Source organism: Coregonus clupeaformis, unplaced genomic scaffold, assembly GCF_020615455.1.
Source record: "Coregonus clupeaformis isolate EN_2021a unplaced genomic scaffold, ASM2061545v1 scaf0087, whole genome shotgun sequence".
Lineage (NCBI taxonomy): Eukaryota > Metazoa > Chordata > Actinopteri > Salmoniformes > Salmonidae > Coregonus > Coregonus clupeaformis.
Window position 1 is genome coordinate 169,434 of NW_025533542.1, and position 22,890 is coordinate 192,323.

Sequence of the window (22,890 nt, forward strand, 5' to 3'; positions counted from 1 at the left end):
CAGTAGCTGTTTATTTCTTTATGAATGAAATACTACTTTTTGGGGGGGATTGTGCAATAATATATGTTTTTATTAAATAAATCATACATTCAACGTCTGATATTTAGTATGAAATGGCAACTGTTATAAAGGTAAGGCATTGAGAACACAGACAGCATTTGTTTGAGCTGACATGAACAAAAGCACAGTGACATTCTAATGACAGAATCATTCTACATTAGAGGCGTTGGTTGTCATGACATTTAAAAGCGTTTTGGCTCTCTGTAGATAAGTGTTGGCGTACTGTACGTAGATACTAACCCTGATAAAACAAACGGCTGTCCCAGAAAGATGACATCATCAACAAGACTTCTATGTCATCTAATAAAATACTTTCATATTTTCACCGGAAGGCAAAGACAAAGGGCTCTATTCAATCCACATAGCGGAAATTCAGCGTTACATCATGATTTAAATTTAATGGCAATTTTCCCGCATTAGCGTAGACTGCATTCGCGCTAAACGCTGCAGATGTTGGCTCAATAGGGAATGAACTTTACATTTCAGTGATACAGACTGAATAGAGCCCTAAAATGCCATCTTTAAACAATGTTCCAACCACCAAGACAGAACAGACTTCATTCCAACCACCAAGACAGAACAGACTTCATTCCAACATCCTTCCAACCACCAAGAGAGAACAGACTTCATTCCAACCACCGAGACAGAACAGACTTCATTCCAACATCATTCCAACCACCAAGACAGAACATGCAGACATACTGTGGCAGGTTACAAAGTGAATACACTTAAATAAAATGGTGTGAAGAAGTTGTCAGAGCATAAACATTTAAATAACTAAAGTGCTAGATTGTTTTATAGTCTTTTGATAGGTTCAGTATATAATTATATTTAGTGATTTTTACAATATCTAAAGGCGCTAACTGACTTTAAAAGTATACATTTTTGTTTCCTGTTTGAGAACTTTACCTCATGTTTTTCCTGTCTGAGCCGAATGCACCTTGATCCCAATGGAATCAGTTAACTCTCTTGCTCTGAAATCTAAAATCTATCGTGAAATCAGTGAAATCCGTGTTTAAATCAGTGTTTAAATCAGTGTAGAATGTACAGGATAGCGATGGCCAGAGTGGTGAGGAGAAGGTGGAGGCCGAACGTTGGTCTGTTGATCGCTCCGCCGCTCGCTACACAGGAACACACACACATTATAACATTGTTCACTGAACCTCTAATCATAAACAGTACATTATAACATTGTTCACTGAACCTCTAATCATATAAAGTACATTGTTCACTGAACCTCTAATCAGAAACAGTACATTATAACATTGTTCACTGAACCTCTAATCAAAAACAGTACATTATAAGCGCTTAATAATCAAACAGTCAAATAATCAAACTATCACAGAGAAATGAAAGAGAACCTGCTGTGCTTTCATAGATGAAAAGGAACAGTTGTCGGCGATGAAAAAAAAAGGAACAGAAATGTGTTACACGGACCTGTAGTAGCAGCAGCTCCTCCAGCCACGGTGGTGACTGACCCAGTCCCTCCAGCCACGGTGGTGACTGACCCAGCTCCTCCAGCCACCCCTACAGTGGTGCTAGGAACAAAGATGGTGCCCAAACCAACCGTGGTGGGGTCGGCCTTGCCCCCAATAAGGCCCAGCCCAAGGGAGTCCAGGTCAGACTGGAAACGGGTCGTGATCCAGGCTTGGACCACGCTCTGGTTTGCATAGCTCTTCAGCTCCGGCATGTTAGAACCTAGCAGACCACTCACCTGGCTTACGCTCAGAGTCTGAGGGAGGAGGAGGGGAGGGGGGGGGTTAGGGGGGATAACTAGTTACAGAGGTATACACACACACACAGATGTAGAAACACACACACACACAGTCTTGTGGGGGACACAAAATTCAATCCCCTTCAAAATCCTATTTTCCCTAACCCTAAAACTAACCCTAGCTCCCAACCCTAAACCCCTTAGAAATAGCATTTGACCTTGTTGGGACTAACAAAATGTCCCCAGTTGGTCAAATGTTTGTTTGTTTAATGTTCTTGTGTGGACTTCTGGTCCCACAAGTATAGTTAAAACACACACACACACACACACACACACACACACACACACACACACACACACACACACACACACACACACACACACACACACACACACACACACACACACACACACACACACACACACACACACACACACACACACACACACACACACACACACACACACACACACACACACACACACACACACACACACACACACACCTACCTGTATAACAGTAGGGTCCAGGGTGATGAAAGTGGCCATGTCCATATTGATGTTAGAGGTGGACAGACGCTGGACGTAGGCTGAGTTAGCGCCACCTAGTGGACAGACAGAGAGTAGGCTGAGTCAGCACCACCTAGTGGACAGACAGAGAGTAGGCTGAGTCAGCGCCACCTAGTGGACAGACAGAGAGTAGGCTGAGTCAGCGCCACCTAGTGGACAGACAGAGAGTAGGCTGAGTCAGCGCCACCTAGTGGACAGACAGAGAGTAGGCTGAGTCAGCACCACCTAGTGGACAGGCAGAGAGTAGGCTGAGTCAGCGCCACCTAGTGGACAGGCAGAGAGTAGGCTGAGTCAGCGCCACCTAGTGGACAGACAGAGAGTAGGCTGAGTTAGCGCCACCTAGTGGACAGCCAGAGAGTAGGCTGAGTTAGCGCCACCTAGTGGACAGACAGAGAGTAGGCTGAGTCAGCACCACCTAGTGGACAGACAGAGAGTAGGCTGAGTTAGCACCACCTAGTGGACAGACAGAGAGTAGGCTGAGTTAGCACCACCTAGTGGACAGACAGAGAGTAGGCTGAGTTAGCAACACCTAGTGGACAGGCAGAGAGTAGGCTGAGTTAGCGCCACCTAGTGGACAGACAGAGAGTAGGCTGAGTTAGCACCACCTAGTGGACAGACAGAGAGTAGGCTGAGTTAGCGCCACCTAGTGGACAGACAGAGAGTAGGCTGAGTCAGCACCACCTAGTGGACAGACAGAGAGTAGGCTGAGTCAGCACCACCTAGTGGACAGACAGAGAGTAGGCTGAGTCAGCACCACCTAGTGGACAGGCAGAAGAAAGGGAAAGAGAGAGATATGGATGGATGGAATCAGAGAAAGAGAGACAGAGACGTACTTATGTATGGCTTTGTTAGTTGGTAGGAGGTAGAGGTACCTACAGTGCCCTCCTGAATTATTGACACCCCAGGTAAATATGAACAAAAAAGGAGGTGAAAAAATGTCATTGTTGTTTATCAGCTTGATCTTACACTCCAAATATCATATGAATCTAACCTTTAATTTAGTTAAAATCATCATCAATACATAATTAATTTATTAAAAAACAATTATTGGCACCCCTAGAAATGAACAACATCTAATTGATGTATATTCCGATTTTACTTTTTAAAAGTTATTCTGAGTCTTTGGGAACTCTTTAAGTGGTCATCCATGACTTCCTGTTTTGCTGGGGTATAAATATGAGGTGACACACAGGCTAAACTCTCTTAGTCATCCATCAACATGGTAAAGGCCAGAGAAGACACAAATTAAATGAGACAAAAGGTTGTTGACCTTTACAAATCAGGCAATGGCTATAAAAAGATAGCTACTCGCCTGAAAATACCCATCTCCACTATTTGGGCAATAATTAAGATATTTAAACCAGCTGTGATGAACCTGCCTGGAAGAGGAGGCAGGTGTATTTTGCCCCCACGCACAGTGAGAAGGATGGTTCAAGTGGCAAAAAAATCTCCAAGGATCACAGTCAGAGATTTGCAGAAGTTAGTTACATCTTGGGGTCACCAAGTCTCCAAAACTACAATTAGACGCCACCTCCATGCCAACAAGTTATTTGCCAGAAGAAAGCCTCTGCTGTCACCAAACCACAAACTTAAGCACCTGGAGTTTGCTAAATGTCATTAGAACTCTGATGAGACTAAAATAGAGGTTTTTGGCAATAAACACCAGAGGTGGGTTTGACGTAAAAAGAGCCATGGTCATGCTGAAAATAATCTAATCCCCACTGTATGGTGGTGGATCTGAAGTATGGTGGTGGATCTGTGAAGTTGTGGGGCTGTTTTACTTCCAAAGGCCCTGGGAACCTTGTTAGGATACATGGCATCATTGACTCCAAGATTTTAGGTCAAAACCGGTCTGCCTCTGCCAGGTGGTTAAAACTGGGTCGTTGTTAGATATTCCAGCAGGACAACGATCCAAAGCATACCTCCAAATCCACACCAAAATGGTTCACTGACCATAGAATCAAGCTTTTTTGCAATGGCCATCCCAGTCCCCTGACCTAAACCCCAGTGAAAACCTGTGGGGTGAGCTGAAGAAGAGAGTCCACAAGTGAGGACCAAGGACTCTGAAGGATCTGGAGAGTTTCTGTATGGAGGAATGGTCTCAAATCCCTTCCTATGTGTTCTCCCACTTCATCAAACATTCTAGGAAACGACTCAGAGCTGTTATCTTGGCAAAGGGAGGGTGTGTTCTCCCACCCCATCAAACATTATAGGAGACGACTCAGAGCTGTTATCTTGGCAGAGGGAGGGTGTGTTCTGCAGGGAAACTTAAATCCGTTTTACCTCATTTCTACCAGCATGTTAAATGTGCAACCAGGGGGAGAAAAATTATATCCTTCTGATTCCTGCTTACAAGCAAAAACTAAAGCAGGAAGCACCAGTGACTCAGTCAATAAAAAAGTGGTCAGATGAAGCAGATGCTAAGCTACAGGACTGTTTCGCTAGCACAGACTGGAATATGTTCCGGGATTCTTCCGATGACATTGAGGAGTACACCACATCAGTCACTGGCTTCATCAATAAGTGCATCGATGACGTCATCCCCACAGTGACTGTACGTACATACCCCAACCAGAAGCCATGGATTACAGGCAATATCCGCACTGTGCTAAAGGGTAGAGCTAACGCTTTCAAGGAGCGGGACTCTAACCCGGAAGTTTATAAGAAAACCCGCTATGCCCTCCGACGAACCATCAAATAGGCAAAGCGTCAATACAGGACTAAGATCGAATCGTACTACACCGGCTCTGACGCTCGTCGGATGTGGCAGGGCTTGCAAACTATTACAGACTATATTTACATTTACATTTTAGTCATTTAGCAGACGCTCTTATCCAGAGCGACTTACAGTTTGAGTGCATACATTATAAAAAAATAATAATAATCATACTGGCCCCCCGTGGGAATCGAACCCACAACCCTGGCATTGCAAACGCCATGCTCTACCAACTGAGCTACATCCCTGCCGGCCATTCCCTTCCCTACTCTGGACGACGCTGGGCCAATTGTGCGCCGTCCCATGGGTCTCCCGGTCGCGGCCGGCTACGACATAGCCTGGATTACAAAGGGAAGCACAGCCATAGTGCCCTCAAAGCTCATCACTAAGCTAAGGACCCTGGGACTAAACACCTCCCTCTGCAACTGGATCCTGGCCTTCCTGACGGGCCGCCCCCAGGTGGTAAGGGTAGGTAACAACACATCCGCCATGCTGATCGTCAACACAGGGGCCCCTCAGGGGTACGTGCTCAGTCCCCTCCTTTACTCCCTGTTCACTCATGACTGCATGGCCAGGCACGACTCCAACACTATCATTAAGTTTGCCGATGACACAACAGTGGTAGGCCTGATCACCGACAACGACGAGACAGCCTATAGGAAGTAAGTCAGAGACCCGGCCGTATGGTGCCAGGACAACAACCTCTCCCTCAGCGTGATCAAGACAAAGGAGATGATTGTGGACTACAGGAAAAAGAAGAGGACCGAGCATGCCCCCATTCTCATCGACGGGGCTGTAGTGGAGCAGGTTGAGAGCTTCAACTTCCTTGGTGTCCACATCACCAACAAACTAACATGGTCCAAGCACTCCAAGACAGTCCTGAAGAGGGCACAACAAAACCTAAGGAGACTGAAAAGATTTGGCATGGGTCCTCAGATCCTCAAAAGGTTCTACAGCTGCACCATCGAGAGGATTCTGACTGGTTGCATCACTGCCTGGTATGGTAACTGCTCGGCCTCCGACCGCAAGGCACTACAGAGGGTAGTGCGTACGGCCCAGTACATTACTGGGGCCAAGCTTCCTGCCATCCAAGACCTCTATACCAGGCGGTGTCAGAGGAAGGCCCTAAAAATTGTCAAAGACTCCAGCCACCCTAGTCATAGACTGTTCTCTCTGCTACCGCACGGCAAGCGGTACCGGAGCGCCAAGTCTAGGTCCAAGAGGCTTCTAAACAGCTTCTACCCCCAAGCCATAAGACTCCTGAACATCTAATCAAATGGCTACCCAGACTATTTGCATTGCCCCCCCCTGTTTATTATCTATGCATAGTCACTTTAATAACTCTACCTACATGTATATATTACCTAAATTACCTTGACTAACCGGTGCCCCCGCACATTGACTCGGTACCGGTACCCCCTGTATATATCCTTGCTATTGTTATTTTTACTGCTGCTCTTTAATTATTTGTTACTTTTATTTACTAGAGTATATTTTAGTGCAATTCTTTAAAAAAATAAAAAATGGTGGTATTCTTTCTTAAAACTGCATTGTTGGTTAAGGGCTTGTAAGTAAGGATTTCACTGTAAGGTCTACACCTGTTGTATTCGGCGCATGTGACAAATACAATTGGATTGGATTTGATTTGATTCTCCCACCTCATCAAACATTATAGGAGACGGCTCAGAGCTGTTATCAAAGGGAGGGTGCACAAAGTACTAAACGCAGGGGTGCCAATAATTGTGACATGCATGTTTTTGAATAAAATAATTATTTCTTGATGATGATGATTTTTTCTTTGAACAATTTTAACTCAATTAAAGGTTAGATTCATATGATATTCTGAGTGTAAGCTCAAGCTGATAAACAACAAAGACTTTTTTTTGTTCATATTTACCCAGGGTGTCAAAAATTCAGGAGGGGACTGTATGTATGGCTGTGTTAGCTGGTAGGAGGTAGAGGTACCTATGTATGGCTGTGTTAGCTGGTAGGAGGTAGAGATATGTATGTATGGCTGTGTTAGCTGGTAGGAGGTAGAGGTACCTATGTATGGCTGTGTTAGCTGGTAGGAGGTAGAGGTACCTATGTATGGCTGTGTTAGCTGGTAGGAGGTAGAGGTACCTATGTATGGCTGTGTTAGCTGGTAGGAGGTAGAGGTACCTATGTATGGCTGTGTTAGCTGGTAGGAGGTAGAGGTACCTATGTATGGCTGTGTTAGCTGGTAGGAGGTAGAGGTACCTATGTATGGCTGTGTTAGCTGGTAGGAGGTAGAGGTACCTATGTATGGCTGTGTTAGCTGGTAGGAGGTAGAGGTACCTATGTATGGCTGTGTTAGCTGGTAGGAGGTAGAGGTACCTATGTATGGCTGTGTTAGCTGGTAGGAGGTAGAGGTACCTATGTATGGCTGTGTTAGCTGGTAGGAGGTGGCAGAGACAGTACTACGGCTCTGGAAGGCTCCTTCAGCGATGGTGAACAGCGCTCTCTTCTTCTCTATGGTGCAGTTGGTCACCGTCAGGGCATTGGCATTACTGCAACAGGGTTAAACACAACCCTCTTATTGTTGACAAGCAGGATAACACACATCACACGTCAACACAACCCTCTTGTTGTTCCTCATACTGTAGATCAGGATAAAACACTAGTCAAAACACTATAGGTAAGTAAGGCAGTACAGTAGAAACATCTGAAGGTTGAATAAAAGGCTGTCAATTCATCTCAAGCCATCTCCTAAAATAGCCCATACAGTAACAGTCTATGACATCTGAGTAAAGAATCAAACTGCAAAATAGGTCATGAGTTTCCATTTTGAAAAATTCCAACAGTGTGCCATTGAAAACAAATTGAAACCAGCAGCTCCATGATCCAATATAACTGAAATGCAGCTGTCATCTCCCTCCCCTTGACTGTTCTAAATAAGCTGCTGTGGTGTGTCCATGGTAACGGGGAGGGGAGGAGCCTCTGTCTCTTACCTTAGGCTCCTCTGTAGTAATGGTCTTGAGGATGCTGGCAAGCTAGTGTTAGCATAGTGGCTAAGTGTTACATGTTTTCCAATGGGACATTTTAGCTGTGTTACCCATCTTAGTAATAAGGTTAACAGCTATTACTATTACATTACCGTGTAATGGTCTTCAGGAGGCTGGTGTCTAGTGATCACAGGTTGGGTCCTCCGCTCTGTCTTACCTCAGGCTACTCTGTGTAATGGTCTTCAGGAGGCTGGTGTCTAGTGGTCACAGGTTGGGTCCTCCGCTCTGTCTTACCTCAGGCTACTCTGTGTAATGGTCTTCAGGAGGCTGGTGTCTAGTGGTCACAGGTTGGGTCCTCCGCTCTGTCTTACCTCAGGCTACTCTGTGTAATGGTCTTCAGGAGGCTGGTGTCTAGTGAACACAGGTTGGGTCCTCCGCTCTGTCTTACCTCAGGCTACTCTGTGTAATGGTCTTCAGGAGGCTGGTGTCTAATGAACACAGGTTGGGTCCTCCTCTCTGTCTTACCTCAGGCTACTCTGTGTAATGGTCTTCAGGAGGCTGGTGTCTAGTGAACACAGGTTGGGTCCTCCGCTCTGTCTTACCTCAGGCTACTCTGTGTAATGGTCTTCAGGAGGCTGGTGTCTAGTGAACACAGGTTGGGTCCTCCGCTCTGTCTTACCTCAGGCTACTCTGTGTAATGGTCTTCAGGAGGCTGGTGTCTAGTGAACACAGGATGGGTCCTCCGATGGCGTTGAGCTCTGCACTGCCCAGAGTATTTCCCGAGTTCCTCAGGTACTTACTGATGATGGCCTGCGCCTATATGGGGGTCATGAATAGATTGGTAAATGGCCGATTTATTGATTTATTGGTTAATCAATTGATAGACAGATAGATCGATCTGGTTACCATGGCAGCATCCCAGTTTCCATTGGAGGAGTCCATCAGAGCTGACAGCGTGTCGATCTTGGTGATGTTCCACATGGTGATGTCAGCATTAGTGGCGACGCGTGACGCCGGCCCTAGAACCTGCACCTTCACTTCTGGGATGGTGGAGTACGCAGAGTAGGCCTGATGGGCAGAACACAGGAAACAGGAAGTACAGTCACACATAATGTAACAGGAGTAGAAAGCTTCATAACACCCGTGTCATACTGACTGTACATTCGCTCTGTTAATCAGATGGAATGATAAATGCATTCATATAAGGTCAGATGGAATGATAAATGCATTCATATAAGGTCAGATGTAATGATGAATGCATTCATATAAGGTCAGATGTAATGATGAATGCATTCATATAAGGTCAGATGTAATGATAAATGCATTCATATAAAGGTCAGATGTAATGATGAATGCATTCATATAAGGTCAGATGTAATGATGAATGCATTCATATAAGGTCAGATGTAATGATAAATGCATTCATATAAAGGTCAGATGTAATGATGAATGCATTCATATAAAGGTCAGATGTAATGATAAATGCATTCATATAAAGGTCAGATGTAATGATGAATGCATTCATATAAGGTCAGATGTAATGATGAATGCATTCATATAAAGGTCAGATGTAATGATAAATGCATTCATATAAAGATCAGATGTAATGATGAATGCATTCACATAAAGGTCAGATGTAATGATAAATGCATTCACATAAGGTCAAATGTAATGAGAAATGCATTCATATAAGGTCAAATGGTTTGTGTGTGTACCGTGCATGTGAATCAAGCGACACTACTAAGTCAGTAAAAAAATAGTCACCAGTCATCTATGTTCAACCTACCTATTTGTATATAATGTAAGTTCACTTTGTGTAAACTCCTCTGTCTGTATTCTGTCTCTAAATGTTGTCTATCACTAGCAGCACCATATCACCAAGTAACATTCTGACTATGTGTAAATGTACTTGGCGAATAAAGTTGATTCTGACTCTTAGTCCCCAAGTTTTGTCTTAAAGCGTACAGTACCTCTCTGAGTCTCGCCAGGACAACTTTAAGGTATTCCTGGTCGTCCACCTTGGCAGTGATGGCGTCCAGGTTGTCATTGACTGTCTTGGCCGTCAGGCAGCAGTTGAACATGGTCACGGTCTCGTAGTTGAAGGGGAACGTATTCTCACTGATCGTCACCTGAGTGATCTCTCCCACAATGCATTCACTCCCTAGGAGAGGAGGAGAGTACTGTTATTCCCTCACTAGGAGAGGGAGGAGAGTACTGTTATTCCCTCACTAGGAGAGGGAGGAGAGTACTGTTATTCACTCACTGAGAGAGGGAGGAGAGTACTGTTATTCACTCACTAGGAGAGGAGGAGAGTACTGTTATTCACTCACTAGGAGAGGGAGGAGAGTACTGTTATTCCCTCACTAGGAGAGGAGGAGAGTACTGTTATTCACTCACTGAGAGAGGGAGGAGAGTACTGTTATTCCCTCACCGAGGAGAGGGAGGAGAGTACTGTTATTCACTCACTAGTAGAGGGTTGAGAGTACTGTTATTCCCTCACTAGGAGAGGGAGGAGAGTACTGTTATTCACTCACTGAGAGAGGGAGGAGAGTACTGTTATTCCCTCACTAGGAGAGGGAGGAGAGTACTGTTATTCCCTCACTAGGAGAGGGAGGAGAGTACTGTTATTCCCTCACTAGGAGAGGGAGGAGAGTACTGTTATTCACTCACTGAGAGAGGGAGGAGAGTACTGTTATTCCCTCACCGAGAGAGGGAGGAGAGTACTGTTATTCCTTCACTAGTAGAGGGTTGGAGAGTACTGTTATTCACTCACTATGAGAGGAGGAGAGTACTGTTATTCCCTCACCGAGAGAGGGAGGAGAGTACTGTTATTCACTCACCGAGAGAGGGAGGAGAGTACTGTTATTCCCTCACTAGGAGAGGAGGAGAGTACTGTTATTCACTCACTAGGAGAGGAGGAGAGTACTGTTATTCCCTCACCGAGAGAGGGAGGAGAGTACTGTTATTCACTCACCGAGAGAGGGAGGAGAGTACTGTTATTCCCTCACTAGGAGAGGAGGAGAGTACTGTTATTCACTCACTAGGAGAGGAGGAGAGTACTGTTATTCCCTCACCGAGAGAGGGAGGAGAGTACTGTTATTCCCTCACTAGGAGAGGAGGAGAGTACTGTTATTCCTTCACCGAGAGAGGGAGGAGAGTACTGTTATTCACTCACTAGGAGAGGAGGAGAGTACTGTTATTCACTCACTAGGAGAGGAGGAGAGTACTGTTATTCACTCACTAGGAGAGGAGGAGAGTACTGTTATTCCCTCACCGAGAGAGGGAGGAGAGTACTGTTATTCACTCACCGAGAGAGGGAGGAGAGTACTGTTATTCCCTTACTAGTAGAGGGTTGGAGAGTACTGTTATTCACTCACTAGGAGAGGAGGAGAGTACTGTTATTCCCTTACTAGTAGAGGGAGGAGAGTACTGTTATTCACTCACCGAGAGAGGGAGGAGAGTACTGTTATTCCCTTACTAGTAGAGGGTTGGAGAGTACTGTTATTCCCTCACCGAGAGAGGGAGGAGAGTACTGTTATTCCTTCACTAGTAGAGGGTTGGAGAGTACTGTTATTCACTCACCGAGAGAGGGAGGAGAGTACTGTTATTCACTCACCGAGAGAGGGAGGAGAGTACTGTTATTCCCTCACTAGGAGAGGAGGAGAGTACTGTTATTCACTCACTAGGAGAGGAGGAGAGTACTGTTATTCCCTCACCGAGAGAGGGAGGAGAGTACTGTTATTCACTCACCGAGAGAGGGAGGAGAGTACTGTTATTCCCTTACTAGTAGAGGGTTGGAGAGTACTGTTATTCACTCACTAGGAGAGGAGGAGAGTACTGTTATTCCCTTACTAGTAGAGGGTTGGAGAGTACTGTTATTCACTCACTAGGAGAGGAGGAGAGTACTGTTATTCCCTCACCGAGAGAGGGAGGAGAGTACTGTTATTCACTCACCGAGAGAGGGAGGAGAGTACTGTTATTCCCTTACTAGTAGAGGGTTGGAGAGTACTGTTATTCCCTCACCGAGAGAGGGAGGAGAGTACTGTTATTCCCTTACTAGTAGAGGGTTGGAGAGTACTGTTATTCCCTCACCGAGAGAGGGAGGAGAGTACTGTTATTCCCTCACCGAGAGAGGGAGGAGAGTACTGTTATTCACTCACTAGGAGAGGAGGAGAGTACTGTTATTCCCTCACTAGGAGAGGGTTGGAGAGTACTGTTATTCCTTCACTAGTAGAGGGAGGAGAGTACTGTTATTCACTCACTGGGAGAGGGAGGAGAGTACTGTTATTCCCTTACTAGTAGAGGGTTGGAGAGTACTGTTATTCCTTCACTAGTAGAGGGTTGGAGAGTACTGTTATTCACTCACTAGGAGAGGAGGAGAGTACTGTTATTCCCTTACTAGTAGAGGGTTGGAGAGTACTGTTATTCCTTCACTAGTAGAGGGTTGGAGAGTACTGTTATTCCTTCACTAGGAGAGGGTTGGAGAGTACTGTTATTCCTTCACTAGTAGAGGGTTGGAGAGTACTGTTATTCCTTCACTAGTAGAGGGTTGGAGAGTACTGTTATTCACTCACTAGGAGAGGGTTGGAGAGTACTGTTATTCACTCACTAGGAGAGGGTTGGAGAGTACTGTTATTCACTCACTAGGAGAGGGTTGGAGAGTACTGTTATTCCCTCACTAGTAGAGGGTTGGAGAGTACTGTTATTCCCTCACTAGTAGAGGGTTGGAGAGTACTGTTATTCACTCACATGGAGAGGAGGAGAGTACTGTTATTCCCTCACTAGTAGAGGGTTGGAGAGTACTGTTATTCCCTCACCGAGAGAGGGAGGAGAGTACTGTTATTCCCTCACTAGTAGAGGGTTGGAGAGTACTGTTATTCACTCACTAGGAGAGGGTTGGAGAGTACTGTTATTCACTCACTAGGAGAGGGTTGGAGAGTACTGTTATTCCCTCACCGAGAGAGGGAGGAGAGTACTGTTATTCCTTCACTAGTAGAGGGTTGGAGAGTACTGTTATTCCCTCACCGAGAGAGGAGGAGAGTACTGTTATTCCCTCACCGAGAGAGGGAGGAGAGTACTGTTATTCACTCACCGAGAGAGGGAGGAGAGTACTGTTATTCACTCACCGATGGAGAGGGAGGAGAGTACTGTTATTCACTCACCGAGGAGAGGGAGGAGAGTACTGTTATTCCCTCACCGAGAGAGGGAGGAGAGTACTGTTATTCCCTTACTAGTAGAGGGTTGGAGAGTACTGTTATTCCCTCACTGAGAGAGGGAGGAGAGTACTGTTATTCACTCACCGAGAGAGGGAGGAGAGTACTGTTATTCACTCAATATGAGATGAGGAGAGTACTGTTATTCACTCACTAGGAGAGGAGGAGAGTACTGTTATTCACTCACTAGGAGAGGGAGGAGAGTACTGTTATTCACTCACTAGGAGAGGGAGGAGATTACTGTTAGTCACTCACTAGGAGAGGGTGGAGAGTACTGTTATTCACTCACTAGGAGAGCAGGAGAGTACTGTTATTCACTCACTGAGAGAGGGAGGAGAGTACTGTTATTCACTCACTAGGAGAGGGAGGAGAGTACTGTTATTCACTCACTAGGAGAGGGAGGAGAGTACTGTTATTCACTCACTAGGAGAGGGAGGAGAGTACTGTTATTCCCTCACTAGTAGAGGGAGGAGAGTACTGTTATTCCCTCACTGAGAGAGGGAGGAGAGTACTGTTATTCACTCAATATGAGATGAGGAGAGTACTGTTATTCACTCACTAGGAGAGGAGGAGAGTACTGTTATTCACTCAGTAGGAGAGGGAGGAGAGTACTGTTATTCACTCACTAGGAGAGGAGGAGAGTACTGTTATTCCCTCACTAGGAGAGGAGGAGAGTACTGTTAATCACTCACTAGGAGAGGAGGAGAGTACTGTTATTCACTCACTAGGAGAGGAGGAGAGTACTGTTATTCACTCACTAGGAGAGGAGGAGAGTACTGTTATTCCCTCACTAGGAGAGGAGGAGAGTACTGTTATTCCCTCACTAGGAGAGGAGGAGAGTCCTGTTAATCACTCACTAGGAGAGGAGGAGAGTACTGTTATTCACTCAGTAGGAGAGGGAGGAGATTACTGTTATTCACTCACTAGGAGAGAGAGGAAAGTACTGTTATTCACTCACTAGGAGAGGAGGAGAGTACTGTTAATCACTCACTAGGAGAGGAGGAGAGTACTGTTATTCACTCACTAGGAGAGAAGGAGAGTACTGTTATTCACTCACTAGGAGATGAGGAGAGTACTGTTATCCACTCACTAGGAGAGGGAGGAGAGTACTGTTATTCACTCACTAGGAGAGAAGGAGAGTACTGTTATTCACTCACTAGGAGAGGGAGGAGAGTACTGTTATTCACGCACTGAGAGATGAGGTGAGTACTGTTATTCACTCACTAGGAGAGGGAGGAGAGTACTGTTATCCACTCACTAGGAGAGAAGGAGAGTACTGTTATTCACTCACTAGGAGAGGAGGAGAGTACTGTTAATCACTCACTAGGAGAGGAGGAGAGTACTGTTAGTCCCTCACTGTGGACAGACAGGCAGGCAGAGACATACAGACAGACAGCTATTCCCTCTACAACAGGAGGAGGGAAGGAGAGACAGACAGTAGTGTTATATTAGTACAGGGTGGACACACACACACCTATGGAGCGTTTGGACTGTGACTGTTTGATGAGAGACAGACAGTAGTGTTATATTAGTACAGGGTGGACACACACACACCTATGGAGCGTTTGGACTGTGACTGTTTGATGAGAGACAGACAGTAGTGTTATATTAGTACAGGGTGGACACACACACACCTATGGAGCGTTTGGACTGTGACTGTTTGATGATGGATTGTCTGATGGCAGTCTTCATCCTCCTCTTCTTCTGCCTGGAGGTTCCCTTCTGACTCAACACCTTCAGGAATGACTGTAGGAACTGGCTCTTCACTTTCTGGACAACAACACAACACAGCCTGTAAACACACACACATGGACAGCACACACACATACACACACATACAAATGCACCCGCACACATACACACAGACACACACGCACACATGCCCATACACAGCCATGTGTACTGGTTTGTGACCTTAGAGAAGTTCTGGTAGAAGGAGGAGGTCAGGTAGAGAGGTAGAATGCCCAGGTTGTCCAGGGTCTGTCTGTTCCAGGTGGCTGGGAGTCTGTTGTCATAGAAACACACAGGACACACTCAACTATACTGTTGACAGGAAACACACACCACGCACACACACACACACACCACGCACACACACACACACATATCAGTGTATCTGACATATAATGTTTACATTTCAGGGCCCAATCCTAACTTCAGATGCAGTTTCAGCCCAGTCAGTCAGTCAGTCAGTCAGTTTCAGCCCAGTCAGTCAGTTAGTCAGTTTCAGCCCTGTCATTCAGTTAGTCAGTTTCAGCCCAGTCAGTCAGTCAGTCAGTTTCAGCCCAGTCAGTCAGTCAGTCAGTCAGTTTCAGCCCAGTCAGTCAGTCAGTCAGTCAGTTTCAGCCCAGTCAGACAGTCAGTCAATCAGTCAGTCAGTTTCAGCCCAGTCAGTCAGTCAGTTTCAGCCCAGTCAGTCAGTCAGTTTCAGCCCAGTCAGTCAGTTTCAGCCCAGTCAGACAGTCAGTCAATCAGTCAGTCGGGTTTCAGCCCAGTTAGTCAGTCAGTCAGTTTCAGCCCAGTCAGTCAGTCAATCGGTCAGTCAGTTTCAGCCCAGTCAGTCAGTTTCAGCCCAGTCAGTCAGTTTCAGCCCAGTCAGTCAGTCAGTCAGTTTCAGCCCAGTCAGTAAGTCAGTTTCAGCCCAGTGAGTCAGTTTCAGCCCAGTGAGTCAGTTTCAGCCCAGTCAGTCAGTTTCAGCCCAGTCAGACAGTCAGTCAATCAGTCAGTCAGTTTCAGCCCAGTCAGTCAGTCAGTCAGTTTCAGCCCAGTCAGTCAGTCAGTTTCAGCCCAGTCAGTCAGTTTCAGCCCAGTCAGTCAGTCAGTCAGTTTCAGCCCAGTGAGTCAGTTTCAGCCCAGTCAGTCAGTCAGTTTCAGCCCAGTCAGTCAGTCAGTCAGTTTCAGCCCAGTCAGTCAGTTTCAGCCCAGTCAGACAGTCAGTCAATCAGTCAGTCAGTTTCAGCCCAGTCAGTCAGTCAGTCAGTTTCAGCCCAGTCAGTCAGTCAATCGGTCAGTCAGTTTCAGCCCAGTCAGTCAGTTTCAGCCCAGTCAGTCAGTCAGTCAGTTTCAGCCCAGTCAGTAAGTCAGTTTCAGCCCAGTCAGTCAGTCAATCGGTCAGTCAGTTTCAGCCCAGTCAGTCAGTTTCAGCCCAGTCAGTCAGTTTCAGCCCAGTCAGTCAGTCAGTCAGTTTCAGCCCAGTCAGTCAGTCAATCGGTCAGTCAGTTTCAGCCCAGTCAGTCAGTTTCAGCCCCGTCAGTCAGTTTCAGCCCAGTCAGTCAGTCAGTCAGTTTCAGCCCAGTCAGTAAGTCAGTTTCAGCCCAGTGAGTCAGTTTCAGCCCAGTCAGTCAGTTTCAGCCCAGTCAGACAGTCAGTCAATCAGTCAGTCAGTTTCAGCCCAGTCAGTCAGTCAGTCAGTTTCAGCCCAGTCAGTCAGTCAGTTTCAGCCCAGTCAGTCAGTTTCAGCCCAGTCAGTCAGTCAGTCAGTTTCAGCCCAGTCAGTCAGTCAGTTTCAGCCCAGTCAGTCAGTTTCAGCCCAGTCAGACAGTCAGTCAATCAGTCAGTCGGGTTTCAGCCCAGTCAGTCAGTCAGTTTCAGCCCAGTCAGTCAGTCAATCGGTCAGTCAGTTTCAGCCCAGTCAGTCAGTTTCAGCCCAGTCAGTCAGTTTCAGCCCAGTCAGTCAGTCAGTCAGTTTCAGCCCAGTCAGTAAGTCAGTTTCAGCCCAGTGAGTCAGTTTCAGCCCAGTCAGTCAGTTTCAGCCCAGTCAGACAGTCAGTCAGTCAGTCAGTCAGTTTCAGCCCAGTCAGTCAGTCAGTCAGTTTCAGCCCAGTCAGTCAGTCAGTTTCAGCCCAGTCAGTCAGTTTCAGCCCAGTCAGTCAGTCAGTCAGTTTCAGCCCAGTCAGTCAGTCAGTTTCAGCCCAGTGAGTCAGTTTCAGCCCAGTCAGTCAGTCAGTTTCAGCCCAGTCAGTCAGTCAGTCAGTTTCAGCCCAGTCAGTCAGTTTCAGCCCAGTCAGACAGTCAGTCAATCAGTCAGTCAGTTTCAGCCCAGTCAGTCAGTCAGTCAGTTTCAGCCCAGTCAGTCAGTCAATCGGTCAGTCAGTTTCAGCCCAGTCAGTCAGTTTCAGCCCAGTCAGTCAGTTTCAGCCCAGTCAGTCAGTCAGTCAGTTTCAGCCCAGTCAGTAAGTCAGTTTCAGCCCAGTCAGTCAGTCAATCGGTCAGTCAGTTTCAGCCCAGTCAGTCAGTTTCAGCCCAGTCAGTCAGTCAGTCAGTTTCAGCCCAGTCAGTCAGTCAATCGGTCAGTCAGTTTCAGCCCAGTCAGTCAGTTTCAGCCCAGTCAGTCAGTTTCAGCCCAGTCAGTCAGTCAGTCAGTTTCAGCCCAGTCAGTAAGTCAGTTTCAGCCCAGTCAGTCAGTCAATCGGTCAGTCAGTTTCAGCCCAGTCAGTCAGTTTCAGCCCAGTCAGTCAGTTTCAGCCCAGTCAGTCAGTCAGTCAGTTTCAGCCCAGTCAGTCAGTCAATCGGTCAGTCAGTTTCAGCCCAGTCAGTCAGTTTCAGCCCAGTCAGTCAGTTTCAGCCCAGTCAGTCAGTCAGTCAGTTTCAGCCCAGTCAGTAAGTCAGTTTCAGCCCAGTGAGTCAGTTTCAGCCCAGTCAGCCAGTCAGTCAGTTTCAACCCAGTCAGTCAGTCAGTTTCAGCCCAGTCAGCCAGTCAGTCAGTTTCAGCCCAGCCAGTCAGTCAGTTTCAGCCCAGTCAGTCAGTCAGTTTCAGCCCAGCCAGTCAGTCAGTTAGTTTCAGTCCAGCCAGTCAGTCAGTCAGTTTCAGCCCAGTCAGTCAGTTTCAGCCCAGTCAGTCAGTCAGTCAGTCAGTTTCAGCCCAGTGAGTCAGTTTCAGCCCAGTCAGCCAGTCAGTCAGTTTCAGCCCAGTCAGTCAGTCAGTTTCAGCCCAGTCAGTCAGTCAGTCAGTTTCAGCCCAGTCAGTCAGACAGTTTCAGCCCAGTCAGTCAGACAGTCAGTTTCAGCCCAGTCAGTCAGTCAGTTTCAGCCCAGTCAGTCAGTCAGTCAGTTTCAGCCCAGTCAGTCAGTCAGTCAGTTTCAGCCCAGTCAGTCAGACAGTTTCAGCCCAGTCAGTCAGTCAGTTTCAGCCCAGCCAGTCAGTCAGTTAGTTTCAGCCCAGCCAGTCAGTCAGTCAGTTTCAGCCCAGCCAGTCAGTCAGTCAGTTGCAGCCCAGCCAGTCAGTCAGTCAGTCAGTTTCAGCCCAGCCAGTCAGTCAGTCAGTCAGTTTCAGCCCAGCCAGTCAGTCAGTCAGTTGCAGCCCAGCCAGTCAGTCAGTCAGTCAGTTTCAGCCCAGCCAGTCAGTCAGTCAGTCAGTCAGTTAGTTTCAGTCCAGCCAGTCAGTCAGTCAGTTTCAGCCCAGCCCAGCCAGTCAGTCAGTTAGTTTCAGCCCAGCCCAGCCAGTCAGTCAGTTAGTTTCAGCCCAGTCCAGCCAGTCAGTCAGTCAGTTTCAGCCCAGCCCAGCCAGTCAGTCAGTTAGTTTCAGCCCAGTCCAGCCAGTCAGTCAGTCAGTTTCAGCCCAGTCCAGCCAGTCAGTCAGTTAGTTTCAGCCCAGCCCAGCCAGTCAGTCAGTTAGTTTCAGCCCAGTCCAGCCAGTCAGTCAGTCAGTTTCAGCCCAGCCCAGCCAGTCAGTCAGTTAGTTTCAGCCCAGTCCAGCCAGTCAGTCAGTCAGTTTCAGCCCAGTCCAGCCAGTCAGTCAGTTAGTTTCAGCCCAGCCCAGTCAGTCAGTTAGTTTCAGCCCAGTCCAGCCAGTCAGTCAGTCAGTTTCAGCCCAGCCCAGCCAGTCAGTCAGTTAGTTTCAGCCCAGCCCAGCCAGTCAGTCAGTTAGTTTCAGCCCAGCCCAGCCAGTCAGTCAGTTAGTTTCAGCCCAGCCAGTCAGTCAGATGCGTTTGTTTATTGTTGACTGTTTCCATGTTTCCACGTTGACGTACCCGTACTGTGTGTTCCCAGACGTCAACAGCGTTTCTATGGCAGCCACCTGTCCGTCGGTGAGGTCATTACAGTTCTGTAGTTTCTGCAGGATGAGCTGGTCAGAGTTCTGGATGTAGGAACCGTCCAGAACACACACCATGTTACCTAGGACCTGCAGACTGTCGTTGGTCAGAAGCTTGCCGCTGATTCCCTGCAGGGACAGATAGACACAACACAGCACTGAATTGGTAGATATTACTGCACCGTTGGAGCTAGGAACACAAGCATTTCGCTACACCCGCAATAACATCTGCTAACTATATGTATGTGACCAATAAAATTTGATTTGATCACATGACTTCCAATCAGATGGCATCAAATGTAACTTCACATCAAGCGCATTTATATATTGTCATTATACAATACCAAAGGTTTTGGACACACCTACTCATTCAAGGGTTTTTCTTCATTTTGTACTATTTTCTACATTGTAGAATAATAGTGAAGACATCAAAACTATGAAATAACACATATGGAATCATGTAGTAACCAAAAAAGTGTTGACGTGGTAAAAGGTATGGGAAGGGAAAAGCACAGCTCTGTCCTGTTTATTGACCTATGGAAGGCCCTCGAGACAGTTGACCACTCGTCACTGATTCAAAGATTGTCTTAAGCCGGCATGGATCAAGCATCATGTGATTGGCAAAAAAATTACCTGACAGACAGGACACAATGTATATTTTCTGATGGTGTTAAGTCAGGTTTCCTTGATATTACCAAAGGTGTCCCACAGGGGTCGATCTTAGGTCCAGTACTTTTTACTGTTAACATAAACACTATTGGTCTCTACATCTTTTTATTTTTTTTACACACACGTATGCAGATGACACTGTTGTGGATGCTATTGCCCCCCCCCCCCCAGGGTTAACCAGGCTCTTTCAGAGCTTCAATCTGCCTTTATCGCCTTGCAGGACGGGGCTTTATAGCGCACTACTTTTGACCAGAGACCAGTGGGCCCCGGTCAAAAAGTAGTGCACTATTAAGGGAAAAGGGTGTCGTTTGGGCCACGTCCGTGTTGTGTGTGACGGTGTGTGACTCACCAGGCAGGTCATGGCATTGTCAACCAGGGCTGTGCGTTTGAAGCTGAGAGCTTCGGAGAACACTGAGAAGTCTGCGTCTCCCAGCTCACTGAAGTACAGCCTACAGGTGTCCTGAGAAACCTTACTGTAGCTGCACACATGAAATACAACGCATTCATATTAATAGAACATATATAAACAAATATCATCATTAACTTAATTAACCCGTTTTATTAATCAGTAACTCAATTAACTAGTTTTATTCATCAGAAACTTAATTAACCAGTTTTATTCATCAGTAACTTCATTAACCAGTTTTATTCATCAGTAACTTCATTAACCAGTTGTAATTATCAGTAAACAGAAAAAGAGAGAGACTGTCTAACAGTATTTGCTTTGATTAATGTATTGATTGATTGATTGAATACATGACATGCGGTACTCACTCGTAGTAAAGCAGCATGTCAGGAGGGTAGAGGTTGTAGCTAGTAACATCCGACTCAACCTTGATGTAGTTGTACATGCAGGTCAACTGTGGGTCACGCAAACATATAATAATATTATTATTATTAATATTTATTAAATTAATAATCCCTTGCATGCTGACTTCTCAAACAATTGCTGGAATCCCACAACACCGAGCTCAACAACAACAACAACAGCTGGTATTAAGCTTGGTGCGAGAGGCTGACCTGAGTACGACAACAACAACAACAACAACAACAGATATCTGACCTGAGTCTCTCTCAGTACGAAAACAACAACAACAGATATCTGACCTGAGTCTCTCTCAGTACGAAAACAACAACAACAACAGATATCTGACCTGAGTCTCTCTCAGTACGAAAACAACAACAACAACAGATATCTGACCTGAGTCTCTCTCAGTACGAAAACAACAACAACAACAGATATCTGACTTGAGTCTCTCTCAGTACGAAAACAATAACAACAACAACAGATATCTGACCTGAGTCTCTCTCAGTACGAAAACAACAACAACAACAACAGATATCTGACCTGAGTCTCTCTCAGTACGAAAACAACAACAACAACAACAGATATCTGACCTGAGTCTCTCTCAGTACGAAAACAACAACAACAACAACAGATATCTGACCTGAGTCTCTCTCAGTACGAAAACAACAACAACAGGTATCTGACCTGAGTCTCTCTCAGTACGAAAACAACAACAACAGATATCTGACCTGAGTCTCTCTCAGTACGAAAACAACAACAACAACAACAGATATCTGACCTGAGTCTCTCTCAGTACGAAAACAACAACAGATATCTGACCTGAGTCTCTCTCAGTACGAAATCAACAACAACAACAACAGATATCTGACCTGAGTCTCTCTCAGTACGAAAACAACAACAACAACAGGTATCTGACCTGAGTCTCTCTCAGTACGAAAACAACAACAACAGATATCTGACCTGAGTCTCTCTCAGTACGAAAACAACAACAACAACAACAGATATCTGACCTGAGTCTCTCTCAGTACGAAAACAACAACAGATATCTGACCTGAGTCTCTCTCAGTACGAAAACAACAACAACAACAACAGATATCTGACCTGAGTCTCTCTCAGTACGACCCTGTTGTTGCCCTTCCTCCTGCAGGCCTTCACCAGGTTCTTGATCTTGGTTCTGGTCATATCAGTCACTCTAGTGCAGGTGAAGCCCTGGAGCACGCTGGACGACAACCTGGACACACACACACACGCACACGCACACGTACACGCACACGCACACGCACACGCACACACAATCATGAAAATAAATAAAGAATAAAACAAGCATTAAACCGATGACAGACTGCACAGAGACACAGTCAACAAGCCCACATGACAGTTCCTGGTTCTATATATACACCGTACATCATGCTGTGTAGTTGGTTCCAGACTCACTTGTCAGAGTTGTTAAATCCCACAGCCACTGTGTCGAAGAACAAGACAGCCTGAAGATAAAAGAACAGAATAGTACTTTAGTTTCTTAAATTCGCTGTGTGTGTGTTCACAGTGTGTGTGTGTGTGTGTGTGTTCACAGTGTGTGTGTGTGTTCACAGTGTGTGTGTGTGTTCACAGTGTGTGTGTGTGTGCATGTGTGTGTGTGTGTTCACAGTGTGTGTGTGTGTGTTCACAGTGTGTGTGTGTGTGTGTGTGTTCACAGTGTGTGTGTGTGTGTGTTCACAGTGTGTGTGTGTGTGTGTGTGTTCACAGTGTGTGTGTGTGTGTGTGTGCGCATGTGTGTTCCAATGTCACCTGTTCATGTTTCCATGTCTTCTGGTTAAGTTTCTCCACACTGCTCTGAGAGAAGCCCTGCAGCAGGGACCTGGGGATCTCAGTAGCCATGCTGTCTGGGACTTTCTGGATGATGCTGTCTGAGTTAGTGTTCACTGTGATCAACTGCATGGGGAGAGTAGACACCATATTAATCAATCAGTCAACTGCATGGGGAGAGTAGACACCATATTAATCAATCAGTCAACTGCATGGGGAGAGTAGACACCATATTAATCAATCAGTCAACTGCATGGGGAGAGTAGACACCATATTAATCAATCAGTCAACTGCATGGGGAGAGTAGACACCATATTAATCAATCAGTCAACTGCATGGG

At 46.2% G+C, this 22,890-nt stretch overlaps 1 protein-coding gene across 1 annotated transcript; it reads right to left on the reverse strand.

Annotated features, from left to right (window-relative positions):
* Nucleotides 1-45: 45 nt before the first annotated feature.
* LOC123483353 (mesothelin-like protein) lies at nt 46-21,144 on the reverse strand. Its single transcript, XM_045213185.1, has 13 exons — nt 21,138-21,144; nt 20,711-20,796; nt 20,286-20,415; nt 19,206-19,396; nt 15,151-15,241; nt 14,871-15,006; nt 9,994-10,184; nt 8,930-9,091; nt 8,703-8,839; nt 7,455-7,588; nt 2,285-2,379; nt 1,498-1,792; nt 46-1,181 (listed from the first exon to the last, which is right to left on the reverse strand). Exons 2-13 carry the CDS (start codon nt 20,785-20,787, stop codon nt 1,093-1,095), a joined length of 1,728 nt encoding a protein of 575 aa, XP_045069120.1. The 5' UTR covers nt 20,788-20,796; nt 21,138-21,144; the 3' UTR covers nt 46-1,092.
* Nucleotides 21,145-22,890: the final 1,746 nt, after the last annotated feature.

What these genes read in the sequence shown, in the direction of transcription:
- LOC123483353 (XM_045213185.1), bottom strand. Translation starts at nt 20,787, where the DNA reads ATGTACAACTACATCAAGGTTGAGTCGGATGTTACTAGCTACAACCTC. An exon ending in TCTGGGAACACACAGTACGG is followed by an intron (nt 15,242 to 19,205) that starts GTACGTCAACGT and finishes CTATGACAACAG; the next exon opens with ACTCCCAGCCACCTGGAACA. An exon ending in TGGACCCTACTGTTATACAG is followed by an intron (nt 1,793 to 2,284) that starts GTAGGTGTGTGT and finishes CTCCTCCCTCAG; the next exon opens with ACTCTGAGCGTAAGCCAGGT.